Here is a 23,000-nt window from a genome sequence, read left to right as displayed (position 1 = left end):
TATCCTATAGTAGCTCAGTGTCTTAAAACATTAATGAACTAAGCAATAATGTCATTAGAATTCCTAAGAAAATGTGGGCTTGGCCCTTCTCAATGTACAAATAAAGTGATGTGAAATTTAAAAATCAAAGTCTCTTTTATGTCATATTTTTCTAACCCAATTATAAAACATACCAGAATCTCTTAGGGACTTTCTGTTAATTCAAATTACACACTGAGCAGCCAGCTCTGATAGATGTGCCCCCAGCACCAGCCCCCCCCCCACCACCTCTGCTCACCTCCACCCCTCAAACACACCCACAATCACTATTGCCAAGTTACCATAAATTAGAGGTCTCTGTGCCAAAAAAGTTCCAGCTCTTAATGAAGGCAAATAAAGGGCTACGAAAAACGACAGAACTTTGTACCAAAATTTCTGCTATAAACAAGCTTAACAGATGATATATCTGCCAGTGAGACTTGTCTCATAATTCTTCCTCCTACTTGTTTTGCTTGGGGTTCATAAATCACCCTGCGTGAGATCACGCCAGAAGCCATCAACTTTTACAATAGCAAATGAAGGCTTATGACCTTAAAAATCAAAAGGAAGCAAAAAAGCCCTTCCAAGCTGAAGAATGAAGGGGCGGCCCTTTCTCCTTAACTCTTTTTGAAAGACAGGTAGAATTAACAGGACTTGCCCAGAATGAAATAGGTGCAAACTAAGCATGCGTGTCATGCTCATCAATCCCCATGGGTGCTCTGCTGCCCTCGACAGAGCCACACTGTTAAACAAGGTTTGCAAGAGGAGCCAGGGGCTCAGGAAATCGACCCCGACTCCAACACAATGTTAAGTGCACAAGCTTGTTTGCTGTCTAGTTGTTATTTCTTAGTGTGATTTGTTGACACCACTAAAGTCAAGATCAGGCAATGAATCATTCTGAGATTCACATTAATCTTGCTTTGGAATTTTAAACCTCTTGCATATATTTAGATAAATCTGCTGCTGAGCATTCGCAGTGAAAAACAATTAGGAAAAATATGTAAATATATGGGAAGAAAAATGAACCAAGCATTGATCTTGTCACTGGAGATAATGAATAAGATTATTCCAACAGTTATCAGATTCAGTTTCACTTTTCTAATTTCCTCTCTGATAACAACCAGTAACAACCAAAAGCTGTCCCTTGTCCAAAACAAACTAGAAGCAGATGTAATGTTACCATCATGTAACTTTCAGTAGCTGCAACACAGAGGAGAAACGGGTTCAAAAATAGGTCAAAAAGTTGGAAAATGACCTGAATTTTAACCTCGTTCCTAAAGCTACATCTGACTACAGTTACGTCTGACTGGTCTTTTTCAACAGTGAACACAGTACTTTAAGAGTATCCTTATGGCAAAAAGCCAGCGCTGGTCAAGTTCAGTGCTTTAAAGATATATAACTATGGAATAAACAAAAGAGCAAACTGCATCAAGCTGTTAAATAATCTTCTCTCTTACCTCAGGCATCATCTCTTCGATGAAGTGAATCGTGTAGTCTATGTTGAATCTAATTACTTTACACAGTGGAATCTGTAATAATAAGAAGGAGAGGGTCCGTTTCAAAATGCCTACCTGTGCTCATCACTGTACACATGTTGGCTACCTGACCCAGAAGGCCATGAACCAAATGAGAAAGTTTCACCTTAATCTAAGCTGCTAACAATACTGCACATGAAGCTTGACCACAACTGCTGGATTTTAATGCAAGAACCCAGCTGACCTGGTCTCTACAGGAAACCTGCATAATGCTGGTGTTTAATTAACTGTATTAGCAGCAGCAACACAAACATGACAAGAACTCATTAAATCCAAATATATTGCCTCTAAAGAATTAATAAAACCACAAATACTTCTTTCTCTCAGGTTTTTAAAACCTTTCAGAATCTTCTACTCTTCAGGCAGATCCGGGATAGCAGGCGGACAATTCATCAGTTATAGACTCATAAGTCACTGAAGTACACACAACTCATGCTGCCTTTCTGGCTCTGGAGCAAAAGCAATCACGGCAATAAAAATAATAATAGCTAACACTTACTAGCTAGGTAGGCCCTGTTTTACTGTTTCATATACTGTCACTCATGTAGCCAGCCTGTGAGATAGGTACAATTATTCTCCCTAGTGTACAGTGGAAGAAACAAAAAACAGAGAATCAGATACTTTGCCTAAGGTAGTACGTATGTGTTGGTCACTCAGTCGTGTCCGACTCTTTGTGACCCTTTGGACCATAGCCCACCAGGCTCCTCTGTCCATGGGATTCTCCAGGCAAGAGTACTGGAGTGGGTTGCCATGCCCTCCTCCAGGGGATCTTCCTGACCCAGGGATCGAACATGTGTCTCTTACATCTCCTGCACTGGCAGGTTGGTTCTTTACCACTAGTGCCACCTGATAACAGGTATCTGGTGAATTAGAAACCCTTGCTCCTGACCCCACTTCTAAGCCAGTAGGGTATCCATCTCTCATTATCGGTCCTAATACTGTCCTAATAATATCTGTCCTAATACTGTCCTAATAATATCTGTCCTAACACTCAGGGTATGTGTGAAGATGAAGGAAAGCTCAGATGAAATAAATCCACATCTGTCTTGCTTTACAAATGTATCATCAGATACCAGCCTAGTGCCCAGATTTAAGAGGTTTTCTCTAGGCCTATTTCTGAATGAACGGAGGACTGAGAAAGGGAGGGGTGTGAGGTTACAGCAGTGGTTTGGCTGAGTAGCTGGGGAAAATAATAGACTCAGAAGCCCTAGAGATGTGTTAAGTAGGCTTTTCTGGCCACTCGATCTGTCCATAAGACGATTTTATATAAATGTCATCGTTTTTACAAACCACAGCAATTAGAAAGAAGCAAATTTTCATTCCACCAGCAAAAGGAATGGTAAGAAAAACAAACAGTCTTACAATGCCATCTACTGGAAATCTTTTTCTCAGAAATGAAGTTTAGCTCTTAGGTGCTTTTTTTTTTTTTTGAAGGATAGTGGCTAATTTAAGTGAAATTCATAATTAACTTTAATAAGAGATCCATTTTCAACTTTCTTGTGGTAATGGGTTCTAAATCAGCTGAAGCAACATGCTAAGGCCACTATCATTTTTAAGTTCTTCTTTCTTCCTACAAGCATTTAAAAATATTTGAGCATAGTTTATGAATAATTTGTACAGTTATTCACAGTTTTAAAACACATTACTAACAACCTATAGATCCATAGATACTCTAAATAGGCCACACCCTCTATCTTTTAAAAAGGAGGGGATCTAACAGAAAAGCATGTAAGCAAGCATAGAGTATGATACAGTGTAATCTGTCAATGCCATTAAAAAAAACAAACAAAATATTAAATAGTATAAAGTACAAAAGAATCAAAGAGGAGGTAACATTTGAGTTGAGTCTTTAAAGACGAGAAGGAATTTTCCAGATCATTCAGAAAATTAACTGGGAAAGAAAAAGGTGTTTGTTTATTCTTTTAAATTAATTTTTATTGGAGTATAGTTGCTTTATAATGTTGTGTTAGTTTCTACTGTATAGCAAAGTCAATCAGTCACAGATATACATGTATCTCCTCCCTTTTTGATTTCCTTCCCGTTCAGGTCACCACAGTACATTAAAGAATAGGAATTAAATTTCTAGCAAGACAGAGAAAAAGGAGCTGGGGCCAAAACAGGTCATTTAGCTCTTCAGTAGTGAAATGAATGGAGACAGAGACACAAGGAAATTCTAGAAAGTATGAACCATATTCTGCAGAGCTTATAAACCAGGTTAAGGATTCAGAGCTATCCTTATGGCAACAAGAAGTCATTCAAGTAAGAGACCGACACAGTTTCACATGGTTGCTGTGTAAACAGGGTGGGAAGGGTGTACAGAGGAGCAAGGCAAGAGACCAGGAGTCTAATGGAACAGCCCAGGAGCCGAATGAACAGAAGCCCAAAAGAGGAAGGGGAAGAATTTTAGATATAGGAGATGGGATGGAAATGCACAGCAACCATTCTGACCTGGAAATGAGAGAGGAGAGAGAACAGAGGATAATTTCCAGGTTTCTAGCCTAAGGGAATAGATAGGCCAGGATGACATCAAAACAAGGAAGTTCAAAGGGTGTAGTCCTAAGTCCCTTAAACTCCGTATGTAGAGAAGATGACCAGTTCAGTTTCACACAACCTGAGGGTGAGGTACCGAAGGGGACATCAAGGTGGGTGTGTCCAATGCGCAATCTGAAATGCGAGGGTGAAGCACAGAGCTGTGTGTCACAGATATAAATATGAATGTCAGAACATGCATGAGAGGAAAAAACATGGGTGACACTGCATTACGTGGGGAGTGCATTCAGGAGAGAAAAGGACCAGAGCCCTTGGGAAGAGTCAAGAGGCAGAGAAAGAGCAGAAGTGTAAACTTTACTCCTTCCGCTCTGTGCAACAGCAGCTCTACTGATGATTAATGCAACTACAGTCCCTTCCTCAATGACTTCAACTAAAGTCACTTTGAGGGACTCCTTCTTTAACCTCTCCTCTTACACATGCTGTATTTCCCTTGGGGCAGTCACCCATATCACTAGAGCCCTTCTCACACACAAATTTGGGAAGGCAGAGTCTCCCTTTCTATTCAAACTGTCATCTCTAAGACTCAAAGAGATCTTGTCCTTTTCCTGTATATTGGGAACTCAGTTGATCGAGAGCTCAGTCGGCCAATCAAACAATATAAACGCCCTTGATCTTTTCTTAAAACATGTTTGAGTAGTGACTAACACTAACTCCATCTCATCCTACCAGAAACAAACCAAAAACCATTCCTAAACTTCTATATTCTAACTCTACTATTTCCAGGCACTAAATGACTACAATCCAGGACAGTGAGGCCATTGGAAATGGAAAGCCAATTAAGGCAGCAGGGAAAGGATCATGGCATTTCTTGGTGCTTTTAAGGGTGGGATAAAATATTACGTATGTACTACACAAATCTAGGTAACCATAGTTATGTTATCAAAGTCCTTAAAAACACCAGGTATTATAAGTAATAACAAATGTACTACATAAATAGATAAAATTCTCCTGGAATGCTCTATACTTAGCCAACAAAGCTTTCAATCCACTTTAATTCAAGAAGACCTTAAGAGAACCTGTCAAAACTAAACTGGGTTGAGATTCTAGCATTACCATCATTTACATGCTCTTCATGCTGACGTGTTCTCTCTGGCAAGAAAATGAATCAGAACAGTAAAGCGATTTAATAATTCTTTTTCTTGGGAGGCTCTTTCAAATTCAAGAAGCTTTTGATGGATCTAATTCCTATGAACTGTACAACACTTAGCTTAAAACTCGATTTATTTTATCAACATCTCTAACATAAATGATGGGGCTTATCTTCTCATTACAGAGTTAAGTTCTCAAGTTCTGAGAGCTTGAATATTTATATATATATATATATATATATATATATTTATATATATATATATATATATATATATGCTGAAGCCAGGAATTTTTCAGTCCTATCTTCTATTTTATAGCAACAGTAACAACTGCAGTTAATTTCACACTAGCAGCCTCTCAGTGCCAAAACCTTGTGTTGAGAAACTTTAATAAAGCTCAAAGAATCACTTCCAGGTCACATAAGTACCAAGAATCAGTTAAAAAAAAAAAAAAATTAGAAGAAAAACTCAAATGTCTGTCTGACATCTTATCCAAAATAATAAGTGCCAAATGTACTGTATATTCAACATCATGATAAATACTTTTCATGTGTCATCTCATTTATTTTGTATAAAAGCTAGTAAGAGTACCATAACTAATAACCTCTACTTTACATGAGAAAAGTCAAGGTTTATAAAAACTGAAATGCCCAATCATACAGCTAGTAAACAGAATCACTAAGGTTTAAACCATCTCTGAAGCCATACAGCTTCCTTCTTTAAAGTGACCCTAAAAGTTAAAATGAGATCTATATTACTCAAAGGGAATTAACAGATAAGACAGATAATTTTCAAGTATTTTCATAGTAACTATTGTATTTGCAAGTCCTCATATGAAGAGCTGACTCATTGGAAAAGACTCTGATGCTGGGAGGGATTGGGGACAGGAGGAAGAGGGGACGACAGAGGATGAGATGGCTGGATGGCATCACCGACTCGATGGACGTGAGTTTGAGTGAACTCCAGGAGATGGTGATGGACAGGGAAGCCTGGCATGCTGCGATTCATGGGGTCAAAAGAGTCAGACACAACTGAGCGACTGAACTGAACTGAACTGAGGGAAAAAACAGAGAAAGCTATAATGTAGGGGCAAGTTGGACTAAATGACTTCTAAAAGCCTTTGCAACTCTAAGACTGAGATTTAGTGTAACAAAGGGTTTGAGGGCCTAATTGAGACATTCAAAAAGTAATAAAATAAGAAACCTCCAGATTTAAAAATATCCTAGTGCCTTTTCATAAAAATTGTTTAAAAACTGTCTAAACAACCTAAACATCCACTGACAGATGAATGGGTAAGGAAGATGTGGTGCACCTAGACAATGGAATAACTACTCAGCTATGAGAAAGAACAAAATGGGGAGAGAGGTTCAGGAGGGAGGGGCCATATGTATTCCTATGGGTGACTCATGTTGGTATTTGACAGAAAACAGCAAAAAAGCAGTTCTTCTTCAATTAAAAAAGCAATTAATTAAAAAAGACTGAAACGTCATCTGAAGCAACAAGGATGCAATTGGAGATTATCATACTAAGTGAAGTAAGTTTGAAAGAGAAAGACAAATGCCACACCGTGTCACTTACAAATGGAATCTGAAATATAGCACAAATTAACCTATCTACAAAACAGAAACAAATACACAAACAGAGAGAGTAGATTTGTGGTTGCCAAGGGAGAGGGGAAGAAGAGGGACGTGTAAGAGGTTGCAAACTATTACACTTAGAACGGATGAACAACAAGATCCTACTGTGTAGGACAGGGAGCTGTATCCTGGGATAAACCATAATGGAAAAGAATATAAAAAAGAATGTATATGTGTGTATAACTGAGTCACTTTGCTGTACAGCAGAGATTAGCATACCACGTAAATCAACTTTACTTCAATTTAAAAAAAAAATAGTCCAATTTAAAATTTTGTAAGTATGGATGGTGATGGATGTTAATTAGACTTCTCATGGTGATCACTTCACAATATATACAAATACCGAATCATTATGCTGTATATCTGAAACTAGTAACATTATATGTCAATTATACCTCAATAAAAAATATAGTTCAATATTACATGATGTTCTACATTATGGTTCACCCTAGAGATATGTGATATGTATTATCAAGCGATTTTATTTTTACACTTACAATGTAATCATCTTCTCAAAAAAAAAATTCTCTGAGATAAAATATACTGTGGCATAAAGAAAATTTCATTAAGAAACAATTTGTTTTAAATTAGTATCACTACTATGGAATCATGTCTACTAAAAAAAAATAGAAAGTGGAAAGATTAGACAAAGGTTTTATTCTTTACTCTCCAATGGAACAGAATTTCACATTTCAAATAAACTAAAATAACTTTTCAAACTGCAGATACAATTTCTTTTAACTAAACAGGAAAGAATTAAAGAACATTCTACTTCAATGTACGTATACCGTAGCTATAAATTCAGTGAGTTCTATAGCAGTGTCTTGACTGACTCATGGATATCTCTACATTCCCTTCCTGTGTCACCAGTGAATTCCACTCTACATCCAGCTAGAAAACACAATAAGTAAGACAACCCATAAGACAGCCAGCTTTTAAACAGAAAGATTTTGGCTTACAGGACTTCCATCTGAACCAATTACCAACAGATCGGCCTTAATACCTGAGAATATCATGATCTGTACGCCAAAGTCTCTTAAAGAGGACATCTTCCTGGGATGCAAATGCAGAAAACTATGAAGTTAACTCGGGCTCCAGATGTCCTGAACAAGCTCCATTTCTTTACCTATGACTCACAGACTAAGTAATAGCTTCTCCTTAAAACTTTCCAACTCTCTTTTGAAGGACACCCACCCCAAAATAGTTTTGACACATTACTCCACAGTTTATCCTTCTTTTTCAATCTTTCACACTCTCAAAATGTTATTCTGATACATGTTTACTTACACCATCTAATGTGGACCAAACCTGTGACTCATTAGCACAGATGTCACACTCCCACCTGACACACACTGCCACTGACTTCCTGTAGCTTAGGCAAACGGATGTAAAGTAGTTGTTACTTAGAAGTCAAATGAAAAGAAATTTCCTTTGACTTTTAGAAAGAAAGGGGGCACAGGGAAGGAGAAAGTTGGCCAATTAGCACATACTTACATTGGTCAGGGGGGCGTGTGCAAACATAGAAAATCCTTCAAAGATATACTCGTGATCATCATATTCGATAACAGTTGGCCTGTCAGTCTAAAAGCAAACAGAAAAATGAAGCATGAACAAATGATATGACCTGCATGCACAGTACCTATCAGGACAAAAGCAACCAGCCAAAGCAAGCAAGTACGGACTCCGGCTCACCTTCTCCCAGACACCAGGGAGAAGCTTTACAAAGAACTTTAGCTTGGTAGGATTCTCTGACTTCAGTTATACACTAGACAATGAAGGAGGTTTATTATGGCTGCCATAAACGAAAAATGGCTACATGACTTCATTTTCTAGGAAATTGTTTTATTTAATCTCATACTACTACCAGTCCTGTCTTACTAAACTATATTTCTGTACTAACAGAAGTCCTAGCAAGAAAGAGATAATAACACAGCCAAATCAAAGCTCAAAGTAGAGAAGACTAAGCATCACAACAGTCAAGACAAGCAGCAGCCTGGAAGGCTCTGAAAGGCCCCAGGGTGCCAGCGGCTCCTTCCCTCACAGCTCCATCCCCAGACCCTCTAAGGAAAAGCCCAGCCAGCAAACACTGTAACAAGCCAATTCTTGCATAATGTCAAAGATCTTAATTACCTGAAAATAGAATCTAATTAAAATATACCAGTGCTGATCTAAGCATAAGAGATCTCTTCATTATACCATTCTTATGGTCTGCCATTTTTAATCCTAAATGCTAAACGTGGAGCAAATGATCCAGATTAGAAACCTAAAAGCCATGTTTTTTTCTACATAGATATTGAACATTATTCTTTTAAACATTTACATACATATAAACATTTATGCACACACCCACACACACACACACACACACATATATGAAAAGCTTAGGTGGTTAGGGGGAGTTCCCTAAAACACATTATTTGTTTTTCTAATATTACTGTTATTTCCCATCTGAATAACTCAACAAACTTGTCCTAAATTAAATATAATGAGAGAACTGCAAACGAAATAATAATGGTACAGCCATTTTGGAAAATAGTTTGGTAGTTCCTCAAAATGCTAAACACAGATTTACCACCCAATCCAGCAACTCTAGTCCTAGAGTTATACTCAAAGGAAAGAAAAACATACATCTGCACAAAAACTTGTAAATAAACGTTCACAGCAGCATTATTCATAATAACCCAAGGGTGGATACCACCCAAATGTTCTCTGACTGATGAATGGATAAATCAAATATAGTATATCCATACAGCAGAATATTATTTGGCAGTAAAAAGGAATGAAGTTATATATTATACCATGGATGAATCTTGAAAACATTTTGCTAAGCAGAAGAAACCAAAATGATCACACATTGTATGATTCTATTCATATGAAATATCTAGACTAGGCAAATGATAAAGACAAAATATGTTAGTAGTTGCTGAAGGCTGGGCAGCAGGAAAGAATTAACTGCTAATAAGTACAGGGTTTCTTTGGGAAATAATGAAAATGTTCTAAAATTAGATTGTAGTGTTAGTTTCACAATTCTTAGCATCATAAAACATATATTTTAGATGGGTGAGTTATTGTATATTAATCATATTCAATAAAGTTGTTAAAATAAATAATTATTAATAATCTAATTCTGAAGGCCTTCCCTGTGGTCCAAAGACTAAGACTCTTGAGCTCCCAACGCAGGGGACCAGGGTTCAATCCCTGGTTGGGGAACTGGATCCCTCATGCCGCAACTAAGAGTTGGTATGCTGCAGTGAAGATCTCGAGCACCCCAATAAGTCCTGGAACAACCAAATAGCGTGTCCAGTCATATCCACCTCTTTGCGACCCCATGGACTGTAGACTGCCAGGTTCTGCTGTCCGTGGGATTTCCCAGGCAAGAATACTGGAGCAGGTTGCCATTTCCTTCTCCAAGGGATCTTTCCAACCCAGGGATAGAACCTGGGCCTCTTCTATTTCACGTATTGGCAGAAGGAGTCTTTACCACTGTGCAATCCGGGAAGCCCCTAGACAACACCTGATCTTAGCCAAAAAGCTGAGAAGTGATCAAAATAAATAAATAATAAATAAACATTTAATATTCCTTCAAACAGGAAAGTAAATTTTATGTAGAAAAACATCTTAAAAATCTAATTTTGAAATTGAAATCTCTTAATAAAAAATGTAACCAGAATTAATTAACTATACTGCTCAACAGCAGTATACACAGTAAAATAGCATACAGCCATGTACTACAAGAATCAGTCTGCCCAGGTTCAAGTCCCCACTGTGCCACATGTTGCCTGAATAATCTTCAGCAAGTTACTTAACCTTATTTGTAAAACTTGGACAACTGTCCCATCTGCATACTGGGGAAAATAATACCTACTTCATCAACTTTCTGTGAGAAATAAGTTAATACATTTCAAACACAGACTGGTGCCTGGTACCACAGTCAACAAATATTAGGCCCTTTACTGTCATAAATGCAACAGTTATGGGTCACTAGATAATATATGTTATTTGCCAATTTTTAAGAGATGCACAAGTGTTCTATGCATTCTTCCAACTCCACAGCTCCAACAGACCTATCCACAATTCACGGCTATTATGAGGTACCAACAATATAAAAGAAAAATGACACAGAAATTAGTATAATGAGAGGAAGCCAAATTAAAGTCATTATGATAAAGGCCAGTTTTATCAGCATAAAAATAAAATATTTTTTTAAGAACTGAGTCCATACTTAGCCTATTCACATTTCAACCTATTAACACACATAGATCTTATTTATATTTTTTAACAAATGAAATAGATTTTGGTAGGAACTTACTAAAAAGTTTGTGGGAGGTGAGACTGTAATTCGATAGTGGAAAAGCCTGCCAGCATTGTTGGTCATAGGACGACAGGGCTTGATGGCCTGAGGGGAAAAACAAAAGTAAGTTTAAGAGTAAAGTGGCAAAATATTGTTACTCAAAACTAGACTGTATTTTCTACATTCACATCTGACAAAACAGGTTTTATGCGTGTTCCTTCACAAACTGGTAGGAAAAGAACGGTATTTACTTTACCACTAACTGAATGGATAAACATGGGCTGGCTGGGCACTGGTATTCAACCCCTATTCACATACAACACAAGGGGTTTGAACAACATAGAGATCTTTCTAGAACTAAATTTCCATGACGATCTTCCCTTTCATTTGTAAAATAACACAATACTTGACCTTGCTAACCTCCCAATAAATCAAAAAGCAAAAAGAACAATCTAAGAAGTAATAGCAGTAGGCTATAACAGGAAGGGGAACAAACTGATATGGTTAAATATGCTGAGTGAAAAAAGAAGGAAATAGAAATGCAGGAAGCACAAGAATTGGTGGAACAGAACATGCATGGAGCTTAGGACAAGAAAAGGAAAGCAGCATCAGAAGAATCACTGGGTACTCTGACAGACACAGCGATGTGTGACCCAGACCACCTTCAGGGAAGGACTTGCTGCCCTTTAACAGTGCTGACAGCAGTCTCCAGCTGCCGGCTCCCTCAGGATCTGCGTCACGAGCAGACCCCCTCACCTGATGCCAGGGATATACTGAGCGAGACAGAAGTACGAAGGCCCAGCCACCGCGGCCCACCCTGAATGGGCAATACTCATCCCTTGGGTTATCACCAGGTTGACCAGGGCTTTGTTGGGGCTGACTCACAGTTTGGCCAATCCGTCTGTCCAATCCTGCTCATACCCTCTTCTGCTCACAGGTGAAGATCCCTGAGAAACACCATGCGCCCCAGACTTCACCTTAGCATCTGCTTCTGGAGAATCCAGGGTGTGACAGTAGGTACCAGAGGTGATCCAAGAAAGCAGGAAGTAAGATGAGGTTTTGGAGCTGAATCACCTGCCATCTGACTGGCAATGAGGAACCCATCACAGTGCCTGGTGGCACACACAGCCCCTGGCACCAGACAACATGCCAGCTGAAACTTTCAAAGATGCTCAGTGGGAGACTACCAGTGGAAGCGGGTGCGATGCGCTGAAGTGTTGAAGACTTGGAGTGACAGGAAGCTGTACGGATAGATGACTACTGTCGAGCACCACTGATGCTCTACCTCATTCCTCACACCTGATCTCAGACTGCTTGCTCCTCACGCCCCGAAGTTTCTGATTGAGGCAGGCTTGAGAATCTGCACGTCTAATAAGGTCTGAGGTGCTGCTGCTATTAGTCAGAAGGCCTAAGAGAAGCACTGCTCTGCAGAAATGCAGCAGGAGAGGAGGAGGAGGAAAGGCAGCTGGAAGCCAGACATGAAAGCAGAGGGCCTGCTGACGGCCCACTAAGAAGCTCCCAGCAGCAGCAGCGCGAGGCCAGGCAGCGCGCCAGGACCACGCCTGCAGCTCACCTGTAGAGGCGGTAGGCCTTAAAGACTAACTACCAACCATCCACCGTAGGTCTGTTACTCCAAGGTCAGGGCTATGGAACCTCGGATGAGGACGTACAGGTTTTGACGCTTTGTTGTTTAGTCATTCAGTCATATCTGACTCTTTGTGACCCCATGGACTGTAGTCCGCCAGGCTCCTCTGTCCATTGGATTTCACAGGGAAGACTTCCCACTGAGTGGGTTACCATTTCCCTCTCCAGTTTGACTCCTTAGACTCCTCTAAACCTTCTGAATCTTCAGAGACAACCTAGCCTTGTCTATGAAGAGCAAGCACTCCCCTGTCTGAAGAAAAGGAAAGCCCCTGAAGGTGACATTGTCCTCACCTCCCCCACCCCATCAAATCTCCCTACCTGAGAAGAGACCTATAATTAGGGTCATTCCACAACATAACTGCCAGGTTGGATGAAGCACAAGCTGGAATCAACACTGCCGGGAGAAATATCAATAACCTCAGATATGCAGATGACACCATCCTTATGGCAGAAAGTGAAGAGGAATTTAAAAGCCTCTTGATGAAAGTGAAAGAGGAGAGTGAAAAAGCTGGCTGAAAACTCAACGTTCAAAAAATGAAGATCATGGGGCCTCCAGTCCCATCACTTCATGGCAAATAGATGGGGAAACAATGGAAACAGTGACAGATTTTATTTTCTTGGGCTCCAAAATCACTGCAGATGGTGACTGCAGCCATGAAATTAAGACACTTGCTCCTTGGAAGAAAAGCTATGACAAACCTAGAAAGCATATTAAAAAGCAGAGACATTACGTTGCTGACAAACGTCTGTCTAAGTCAAAGCTATGGTTTTTCCAGTAGTCATGTATGGATGTGAGAGTTGGACTGTAAAGAAAGCTGAGTGCCAAAGAATTGATGCTTTTGAACTGTGGTGTTGGAAAAGACTCTTGAAAGTCCCATGAACTTCAAGGAGATCAAACCAGTCAAACCTAAAGGGAATCAGTCCTGAATATTCATTGGAAGGACTGATGCTGGAACTGAAGTTCCAATACTTTGGCCACCTGATGGGAAGAACTGACTCATTGGAAATGACCCTGATGCTGGGAAAGACTGAAGACAGGAGGAGAAGGGGACGACAGTGGATGAGACGGTCGGATGGCATCACCGACTTGATGGACGTGAGTTTGAGCAGGCTCTCGGGGTTAATGATGGACAGGGAAGGCTGGCGTGCTGCAGTCCATGGGGTCACAAAGAGCTGGACATGACTGAGTGACTGAACTGAACAGCATAACTGGTTTCACATTTCACAGCTGGAAAGTACTGAGAGGAAGCATAATATCCCACAGGAACTATAAGCACTAGCCAGCACCAGCACATGCCAGCAGCAGCAATTCACACAGGACTGGCAGTGCATGATCAAGAGGACCAGGAAACAGAGTTGGTTAGGGAAGAGCTGACTGAGTTGGGAGCATTCAGGATGCAAGGCCATCAGGAGATGCTAGGAACTCCCTACCAAGATGTCTCACAGTCGTGTCTGAGTCTTTGTGACCCCATGGACTGTAGCCCACCAAGCTCCTCAGTCCATGGGATTCTCCAGGCAAGAATACTGGAGTGGGTTGCCATTCTTTTCTATAGGGGATCTTCCTGACCCAGGGATTGAATCAGGGTCTCCTGCACTGAAGGTAGGTTCTTCACTGTCTGAGCCACCAAGGAAGTTCCACTCAGATGTCTTGCTGCTGCTGCTGCTAAGTCACTTCAGTCATCTCCGACTCTGTGCAACCCCACAGACAGCAGCCCACCAGGCTCCCCCATCCCTGGAATTCTCCAGGCAAGAACACTGGAGTGGGTTGCTATTTCCTTCTCCAATGCATGAAAGTGAAAAGTGAAAGTGAAGTCGCTCAGTCGTGTCCGACTCTTAGTGACTCTATGGACTGCAGCCTACCAGGCTCCTCCATCCATGGGATTTTCCAGGCAAGAGTACTGGAGTGGGGTGCCTTTGCCTTCTCCGTCAGATGTCTTAGTAGTGTGAAAGAGCAATGGCCCACGCTGACTAAAATGAAAATACCAAAACTGCAGGACAGACAGAAAAAGGAATTCAAAGATTCAAGGAAATGGGCACATTGGGATGGATATAACATCTATGTCTGAAAAATATACCAGATAATCATCTTTCATGGCCCAGAGGACATGCCACTGACCAAGGCCAATAGGAACATGCTGGCAAAGGGGCGCCAGCATCAGTAGGATGGTCAGTGGTGGCACCCTCTGCAGGCCAGGACTGAGCATAAGAGTGGATGACACAGTACACAGCTTGCTGACCACATCAGGGATGACAAGACTCTGAAACCAGAGGCAAGACGATGGAGCTCATCACTAGAAGCCAGGTTACACAATTATCATCATAACCGGTAGTACTGGGATCTGACCCACAAGAGTCACAGAAGAGGCTTTCACAGCCTGGTATCCTTGAGTACAAAATAAATGGGTAGCTGACAAGCATACCACCTTAGTTTGAGCCAATGGAAGAAATCAAGACTGGGCAAACAAGAGGCTTAAGGTAGGTTGCTCCAATATACAGTCATAATCCCAGTTCCAGACCTGATCAAGTTACTGGACTGAAATCCACTGACTGAAAAGGTTGCCCAAGAGGCCAGAGGCCAGGCCACGTGACAAAATCACAAGTAAAAATGGTCATGACAGCCCTGTCCTTCCCCAAAGGGGCCTTCAAGGAGTGCTGGACAAAGCATCTGAATCAACTGATACTCAAAGACTGGACATATCATCCTGGTATCCCCGTCAGAGTGGGGGAGATGAGGCCAAGGTAGTACCGATCTTGGTCAAGGTCTGGCTTATAGGAGGTCCACTGAGTCTACAGATCCACCCAGTGGTCACTTCCTTGGTCCCTAGATGTGCCACTGGAATTGACAAAATGGGCAGATAGTGCCACCTCCCCCTGGGTCCTTGATCTGTGGAGTAAGAGCCACCATAATGGGAAAGGTCAAGCAGAACCCAACCTGGACATCAAAAACAGTGTGACTCCAGGGGAATGGTGGAGATTAGGGCCACCCTTAAGGATCCAAATGACACAAGGATGACTGCCCCATCACAGTTTGTTTAATTCACCAGTCTGGGCCCTAAAGAAATCAAATGGATCCCGGCAGATGACTACAGACCAAAAGGAGCTCAACCAAGTAGCTCCGACTGCACCCGCCTTGCCAGGTGTTATAGCACAGTTTTGGCAGATGAATGTGATCTCAGGTACAAAGTGTGTGGCAACTGACCTGCTGAATGTATTCTTTCTTACCCCACTAGAATGAGGACCAGCTCTGATGAAAACAGGTTCACGTTCACATGGAATAGACAACATTAACGGTTTTGCCACCAGCCTGTGTGAATTCTTCTACTCACTGTCATAATACAGTCCAAGACCTGACCTAGAATACTGCAGCATGTTACACTGCTCCATTGTATCTGTGACATTATGTTGATTGAGCGAAAAGTCTTGGTAAACTGTACATGCTCCAAAGGGTGGGAGGAAACCCTACCAAGATTCAGGGCCTCCCACAGCCACACCATTTTTAGGAGTCAGTGGTTCCAAGACAGCCATCCAGAGTAAAACACAAAACTACTGCCTCTTCCCTTCCCACAGTGAAGAAGGAAGCAGAATACCAGGTGGGCCTCTTCAAGTGCAGGAGGCAGCACCATCCTCAGAGAGGAATATTACTACAGCCCATTTACAAAATGGCACAAAAGGCCACCAGCTATGAGAGCAACTCAAGTGAGAAAGGCCTCAGCAGTTTCAAACCACAGCTCAAGTTGCCCTGCAATGGGGGCCACATGATTCAGCAAATCCCAGACTGCTGGTAGGAAAAGATGCTGAGAGGGGCTTATGGACACACTGGGAGAATCACCATGCTGGTCTCTGAGGTTCTGAAGCCAAGCTGTGCTGTCTATCATGAAAAATTATGTGCCTTTGCGAAGCAATTTTGAGTATGCTGCTGGGCCCTGGCAGACATGGAATGCACGACAAAGGGACAGCAAATAGACGCGGGGCTAGAACTGCCCGACAAGAGCTCGGTTCTGCCAGTCCCCTCTGGGCACAAGTTTGGGTGGGGCCATCATAAGAAGAAGGGTGCCTATAACCAGAACCAGGCACACACAGAGTAGAGGGCATGAACAAACTGGGCACCCACCACTATTGCATCAGCACACTCCCTCAGGTGATGACTAAAGACGGGGAGATGAAAGCAGAAGGAAAAGCCCAAGCTCAGTTTGCAAATGGGTCAGTCAGAAAGGAAGTACAGGGACTTCCCTGGTGGCCCTGGGGTGAGGACTCTAAGCTTCCAAAGCAGGGAGCCTGGGTTCGATCCCTGGTCAGGGAATTAGACCCTGCATGCCATAACTAAGATTCCCACATGCCACAACTAAGGATCCTGCATGTCGTAACCAAGACTCGGTATGGCCAAATAAATAAAACAGCGTTCTTTAAAAAACAAAGAAAAGAAAGGAGGAGAGAGCCAAAAACAGACTGTGCTGCAGCCTTCTTCATGGATGGCTCTGAAGACAAGGTTGAGGGAGACCACCCAGTGGGCGGGGCTTCAGGTGGTGTACCTGGTCATCTACTTTGTGTGGAAAGAGAAGTAGCCTGAGGTTAGAATAAAGATGGACTCATGGCAGAAACGGAGGAGGCAATTGCACCCCACTCCAGTTCTCTTGCCTGGAAAATCCCATGGACAGAGGAGCCTGGTAGGCTGCAGTCCATGGGGTCGCTAAGAGTCAGACATGACTGAGAAACTTCACTTTCACTTTTTGCTTTCATGCATTGGAGAAGGAAATGGCAACCCACTCCAGTGTTCTTGCCTGGAGAATCCCAGGGATGGCAGAGCCTGGTGGGCTGCTGTCTATGGGGTCACACAGAGTCGGACACGACTGAAGTGACTTAGTAGCAGCAGCAGCAGCAGCATGGCAGAAAGCAAGTGGCCAGCCAGCTGGTCAGAGGCCTAGAAGGAAAAACCTGGGAAGATCAGGGATAAGACAGTCTTAGGGTATCCCCAGGGCAGGGGACACCCGCTGTGGAAGAGGTTCTAAACCATCGAGCTGACAAAATGCTCCGGCAAGCCTTGGTCAGCAGTCAGTCCCCCAGAGCCGACAGGATAGGCACGCGAATGAAGTGGACACAGGAGCAGACAGAGCTCAACAGCATCCAAAGCTAAGCTGCTAAGCTGACTGCCATGCCAGCCACCTACAATGACCACCACTGGGACCCCAAAATGGCACCATCCCTTGAGGGCCAACTGGCCCCTTGACGGAATGTGGATGAGGTAGGCCCCACCCATGGTGAAAGGGCCATGCATACTCTAAGGATGGGTTTGACTGCCTCAGCCAGCACCACTGCCCAACCGAATCTCCCTTCACAGGGGGCCCTGCTGCCCAGCTGTGCAAAAAGCAGTCAGCACAGAGCCTGCAGCTGTCAGCTCCTTCCAGGTCACCCTCCACTATAAGAACCCCCTCCGCCAAGGGCATGCCCTTTCTAGGGCAGCTTGCTTGGGACAGACGGAGATGCACTTATGAAAACCGTCCCAGCCCCACATGAGACAACTTCGACAAGCCCAGCTCTAAAGGTCCAGCCCAGGTGGACTTCCCCCTCTGCTCAGTCCTGAGCCCACACTCCTCTTGCCCCTGAAAAGTCTCCACAGCAGCCCCGCCTGCAGAGACCCCAGCCTGAGGCACGCACACAGACATTCACAGGGTGCAGGCCTTGTCCCACACGGCCTCACTATACTGTGTTGTTACTGTTGTTGTTTAGTCCAAGTGGTGTCCAACTCTTTGTGACCCCATGGGCTATAGCCTACCAGGCTCCTCTGTCCATGGGATTTCCCAGGCAAAAACACTGGAGCAGGTTGCCATTTCCTCCTCCAGGGGATCTTCCCTACCCAGGGATGACACCAGCATCTCCTGCGTCTCCTGCAATGGCTGCTGCTGCTGCTGCTGCTGCTAAGTCGCTTCAGCCGTGTCCAACTCTGTGCGACCCCATAGAGGGCAGCCTACCAGGCTCCCCTGTCTCTGGGATTCTCCAGGCAAGAATACTGAAGTGGGTTGCCATTTCCTTCTCCAATGGATGAAAGTGAAAAGTAAAAGTGAAGTTGCTCAGTCGTGTCCGACTCCTAGCAACCCCATGGACTGAGATCTACCAGGTTCCTCCGTCCATGGGATTTTCCAGGCAAGAGTACTGGAGTGGGGTGCCATTGCCTCCTCCGCCTGCGATAGCAGGCAGATTCTTTACCACTAAGTCACCAGGGAAGCCCTAAATACAGTGTGCTGAAGCATACAGTGACAATCCTGGGATTAATGAGAATACCTTGCAGAAGTAAAATGTAATGGGGGAAAAAAATGCAGGAAAATAATTGATCGGGAGTAGTTACTTATCTCTTCAATGTGAAAGGGTTCAACTCATCATGCAAACACCTTTGGAGTATTCCTGATGACCCAGGGGTGGGGTATGACACAGGTCTAACAAGTCCGTGTGACGCTCACAGCCGAGTGGGGACAACAGACAAAGACTGACTGACAAAGGCAACAGGTATACGCACACATCCCCAAGGAAAGAGGACATGTGCCATACAGCACCTCGATAAGAGCAATTCTCCAGGGAGATTCATCACCGTTTACAACAAAAACATGAAAAACAATTAAAATTACGGACCATTTTAGGATACTGAAAATTATTAAAAGGAAAAAAAAGGGCAACTGAAATTCACTTTGCCTACTTTAAATAAAGAGCATTCCCATTCCACCCCCAAAACCCAAGTATGTCTCTTCTCCAGTGATTAGTAACAGAAACTATCAGGGAACCTGAGAAGACTATTTCCAGGGTATTATTTCATTTATGGGGAGAAGAATAGCAGCAGCAGCTGTCTACTTCTGGCTGCTCAGCACTGACAAATATAATAACCCAAACCAGTTACCTCTTCTCCGGGATAAATGCTGTGCCTGATGCCCGTGCGTCTCGCTTTTGCGCTGCATTTGCAGAGTGGGCCATCATTCATCTGTCAGAAACAAAATGTAATTCGTTTTTATTGGGGGGAAAATCCACTCCATGCACGGCGATGCCACGGAAACTGTGTGGGTTTTAATGTCATGAGTACCGAAGCTCTGAAAAGGCTGTCAAGGTTTGAAGATTAAACGGATGTTCCAAAACCAATAAAGCTGCAAACTGTCTATATTGTCTGATAAAGGGAAACGCTATGACAACGCTGGCTTCCCGACTTATTTGTGCAGCCGAGCAGAAAATATCAATGTCAGAGCCCTGTTTGCCCCCATCTTCTCCTACTGCTTTCCAGTATGTTCCTGCTATTTCTTATTTCAGGAAAAATGACTCTTTCACAAAAGAAAAGCCTAGTTTATATTCTGAAGGAACATGTAGAATGCTTTGAAGGTGACCTGCAGATTAAATGTTTTCAAAGAAGAGACCAAAAGGTATCTCAAGCAGAAGGAAGAAAATGACTCCTAGAACCAGAAAAACTTCTAGCACTAAACAGGTGACTCTGTGTCTATTTTTTCACCTGAATTCATTTTCCGGCCATGAACTCCACTCACATGATTCAATAAGTGAATAACCCTGGGTGCTTCTTGGATCGAAAGCTGCTGGTTAAGCACTGCAGGCGGGGAGGTGGGTGATACCTAGCTCAGGGTCCACATGATCAAGGAACCCTTTTTCTAATTTTAGTGTCTGTACTGCTGAAGCAAGCAGTAGGAATATTTACATGGGAGAAATAACACACACATGATATGCTTAGTAATTTCAAAACAAAGGAAAAAACAGGCTTCAAGAAGCCAAAATGTGAAAAGAAGATGGCTATTCTACACGAGGAACCAGGACAAGAGAAAGAAGAGAAAGAAAGAATCCAACGTTATGCTCCAAGAACACGAAAGTGAAAAATGCAGTGTTAGCTGCTCAGTCATGTCTGACTCTCTATGACCCCGTGGACTGTAGCCCACCAGGCTCCTCTGTCCACGGAATTCTCCAGGTAGGAATACGGAAGCGGGTAGCCATTCCCTTCTCCAGGAGATCTTCGCCACCCAGAGATTAAACCCAAGTCTCTCATGTTGCAGGCAGATTCTTCACTGTCTGAACCCAGGAACATGAGACCCATCTAAATGGAAAGGATCACATAAGTGAGTGAGAAGACCAAAATGCAGAACTGAGGTCAGAACTTTAAAGGGCCTTAAAAACCAGTTTGTGAGTTTATTCAATTTAAATGGTTAATATGGAATCAAAAAGGAGATCAGAGCATGAGTCTGGAGAATGGAGAAGTGGAGTTCCATTTCTCACTTTTTTGGTATTAATTAAAAAATATATATACTGTATATATAAATATCTATATTTTAATTATATTATGAGACATATATATTCTATATACATACACATACACATATTTCTTTAGAGTTCTAGGGATTTATAACTCATTTTGTCAAAAATATCTCAATAAAACTTTGAAAAGAAATATTAAAAAAACTATAAGTCTCTTTATCCCTTTGAGAAATCTAAAGCTCCAGGTGGTACAAGACAGGAATAATATGGCTACCAAAAAAAAAAAAATCACATTAAGATATTATCCAAAATAACAGCTGGCAAACAGAGATGTGATTGAATTCCCACCAAAGTCACAACACATTCCTAATGCAGGGCACAATTTGTGATGAAAAATATGGAAAAATCATTTAGTGCTCACTGATTTCCAGGGAAGCAAATAGGCATCTTATATGCCTGTCTTTTACCAGGGTCTGGTCTCCAAGACAGATGAGCCCTTTATAAGGCTCAACTGTACAGAGGATTCAAAGCCAAATACAGTCAACACAACACTGAGACTATTTGTTTCTTGATATGAGAGCAACAGTCCATTAAAAGACCACACACAAGGTAAGGGGAGTGACTAACGGAGAAAGGATTTTTCTCGGGGGACACAGAAATGTTCTAAAATTAAATTGTGATGACTGTACAATTCTGTGAATATACAAAAAAAACTGAACTGTATACTTTAATTGTGTAGATTGTATGGTATGTGAATTATAACTTGCTAAAGCTGTTTAAAAAGATCATATACATGATTAATGTACCAAAGTGAATATTCCAAAATGTATTAACAATTTGTAAACATTTCTGCTCAATTCTCAGAGGGCAAAAAGGACCACAAGGTACATTTCTGTCAGGCATTCTAACTATATTAATTCTATTAAAAAAAATTAGATAGCTGTAATCTAATATGAACCAGGAGAACAATATCAAAATAATGTAGAATGGTATGAATTTATTTACAAAATATAAATTTTAAATGATCTTTTTCTAGGGATATATTTTATTATGCTTGCTAAGTTGACATGTATTAAAGATACTATTTTTGTATGTATTATACATTTGTAAAAATACAATTCTTTTATAAAGATACTATTTTGCATTATGTATTGTGTGTGCATGCTCAGTTGCTCAATAGTGTCTTACTCTTTGCGACCCATGGACTAGAGCCTCCCAGGCTCCTCTGTTCACGGAATTTTCCAGGCAAGAATACTGGAGTGGGTTGCCACTTCCTACTCCAGTGGTATCCCTCCAACCCTGGGATTGAACTCACGTCTCTTGCATCTCCTGCATTGGCAGGCAGATTCTTTACCACTGTTCCACCAGTGTAACTTCATAATAAAACAGTAAGTGAAAATAAAAAATAATTACGTCCAACTATGAGGTCACTGGCTTCTCAGGTGGTGCAATGGTAAAGAATACCCCTGCCAATACAGGGATACAACAGATGGGGGTTCGATCCCTGGGTTGGGAAGATCCCCTGGAGGAGGGCATGACAACCCACTCCAGTATTCTTCCCTGGAGAATCCCATGGACAAAGGAGCCTGGTGAGCTACAATCCACAGGGTTGAAGAGTCGGACACGACTGAGCAACTGAGCACAAACACACACGATGTCATTAGCTAAAACACGCTTAATAACAAGGAGAAGTTACAAGGAACTGTGACTTCTACCAACTGGCAAATACGAAGTCTTATAGGGCCTGGGACGTTGTTTACTGTAAGGCTACAAGATAACTTCCAGATGAACTGCTTTTAAAAAGAGCTACAAGTGCTCTCTCCCTCGTCCTGCCATCCGTCTCCTTCCGTTTACTGCAAGTTTAATGAAGCAGCACCATCATCCTGCTCCCTCACACAGGATTTACAAACATCGTCAAACAGGATTCAAGGAGCACTTGCTCTGGTGCTTACGCTTTGGAGCTGAACGCTGAAGCTGAAAAGAAATAAGCTGTGAAGGATGACGCCCA

At 42.1% G+C, this 23,000-nt stretch overlaps 1 protein-coding gene across 1 annotated transcript in view; it reads right to left on the bottom strand.

Annotated features, from left to right (window-relative positions):
• DROSHA (drosha ribonuclease III) overlaps window positions 1-23,000 on the bottom strand; it is a 114,400-nt gene that overhangs the window by 73,603 nt on the left and 17,797 nt on the right. The window contains 4 exon segments of the mRNA XM_068990433.1: window positions 1,476-1,547; window positions 8,323-8,409; window positions 11,138-11,224; window positions 19,647-19,727. Of these exon segments, the coding sequence (XP_068846534.1) occupies window positions 1,476-1,547; window positions 8,323-8,409; window positions 11,138-11,224; window positions 19,647-19,727 (327 nt within the window).

The sequence above is a fragment of the Capricornis sumatraensis genome, chromosome 18 (genome assembly GCF_032405125.1).
Source record: "Capricornis sumatraensis isolate serow.1 chromosome 18, serow.2, whole genome shotgun sequence".
Classification (NCBI taxonomy): Eukaryota; Metazoa; Chordata; class Mammalia; order Artiodactyla; family Bovidae; genus Capricornis; species Capricornis sumatraensis.
Note: the sequence above shows the minus strand (reverse complement) of the source record. Positions and strands in the feature narration are given on the sequence as shown.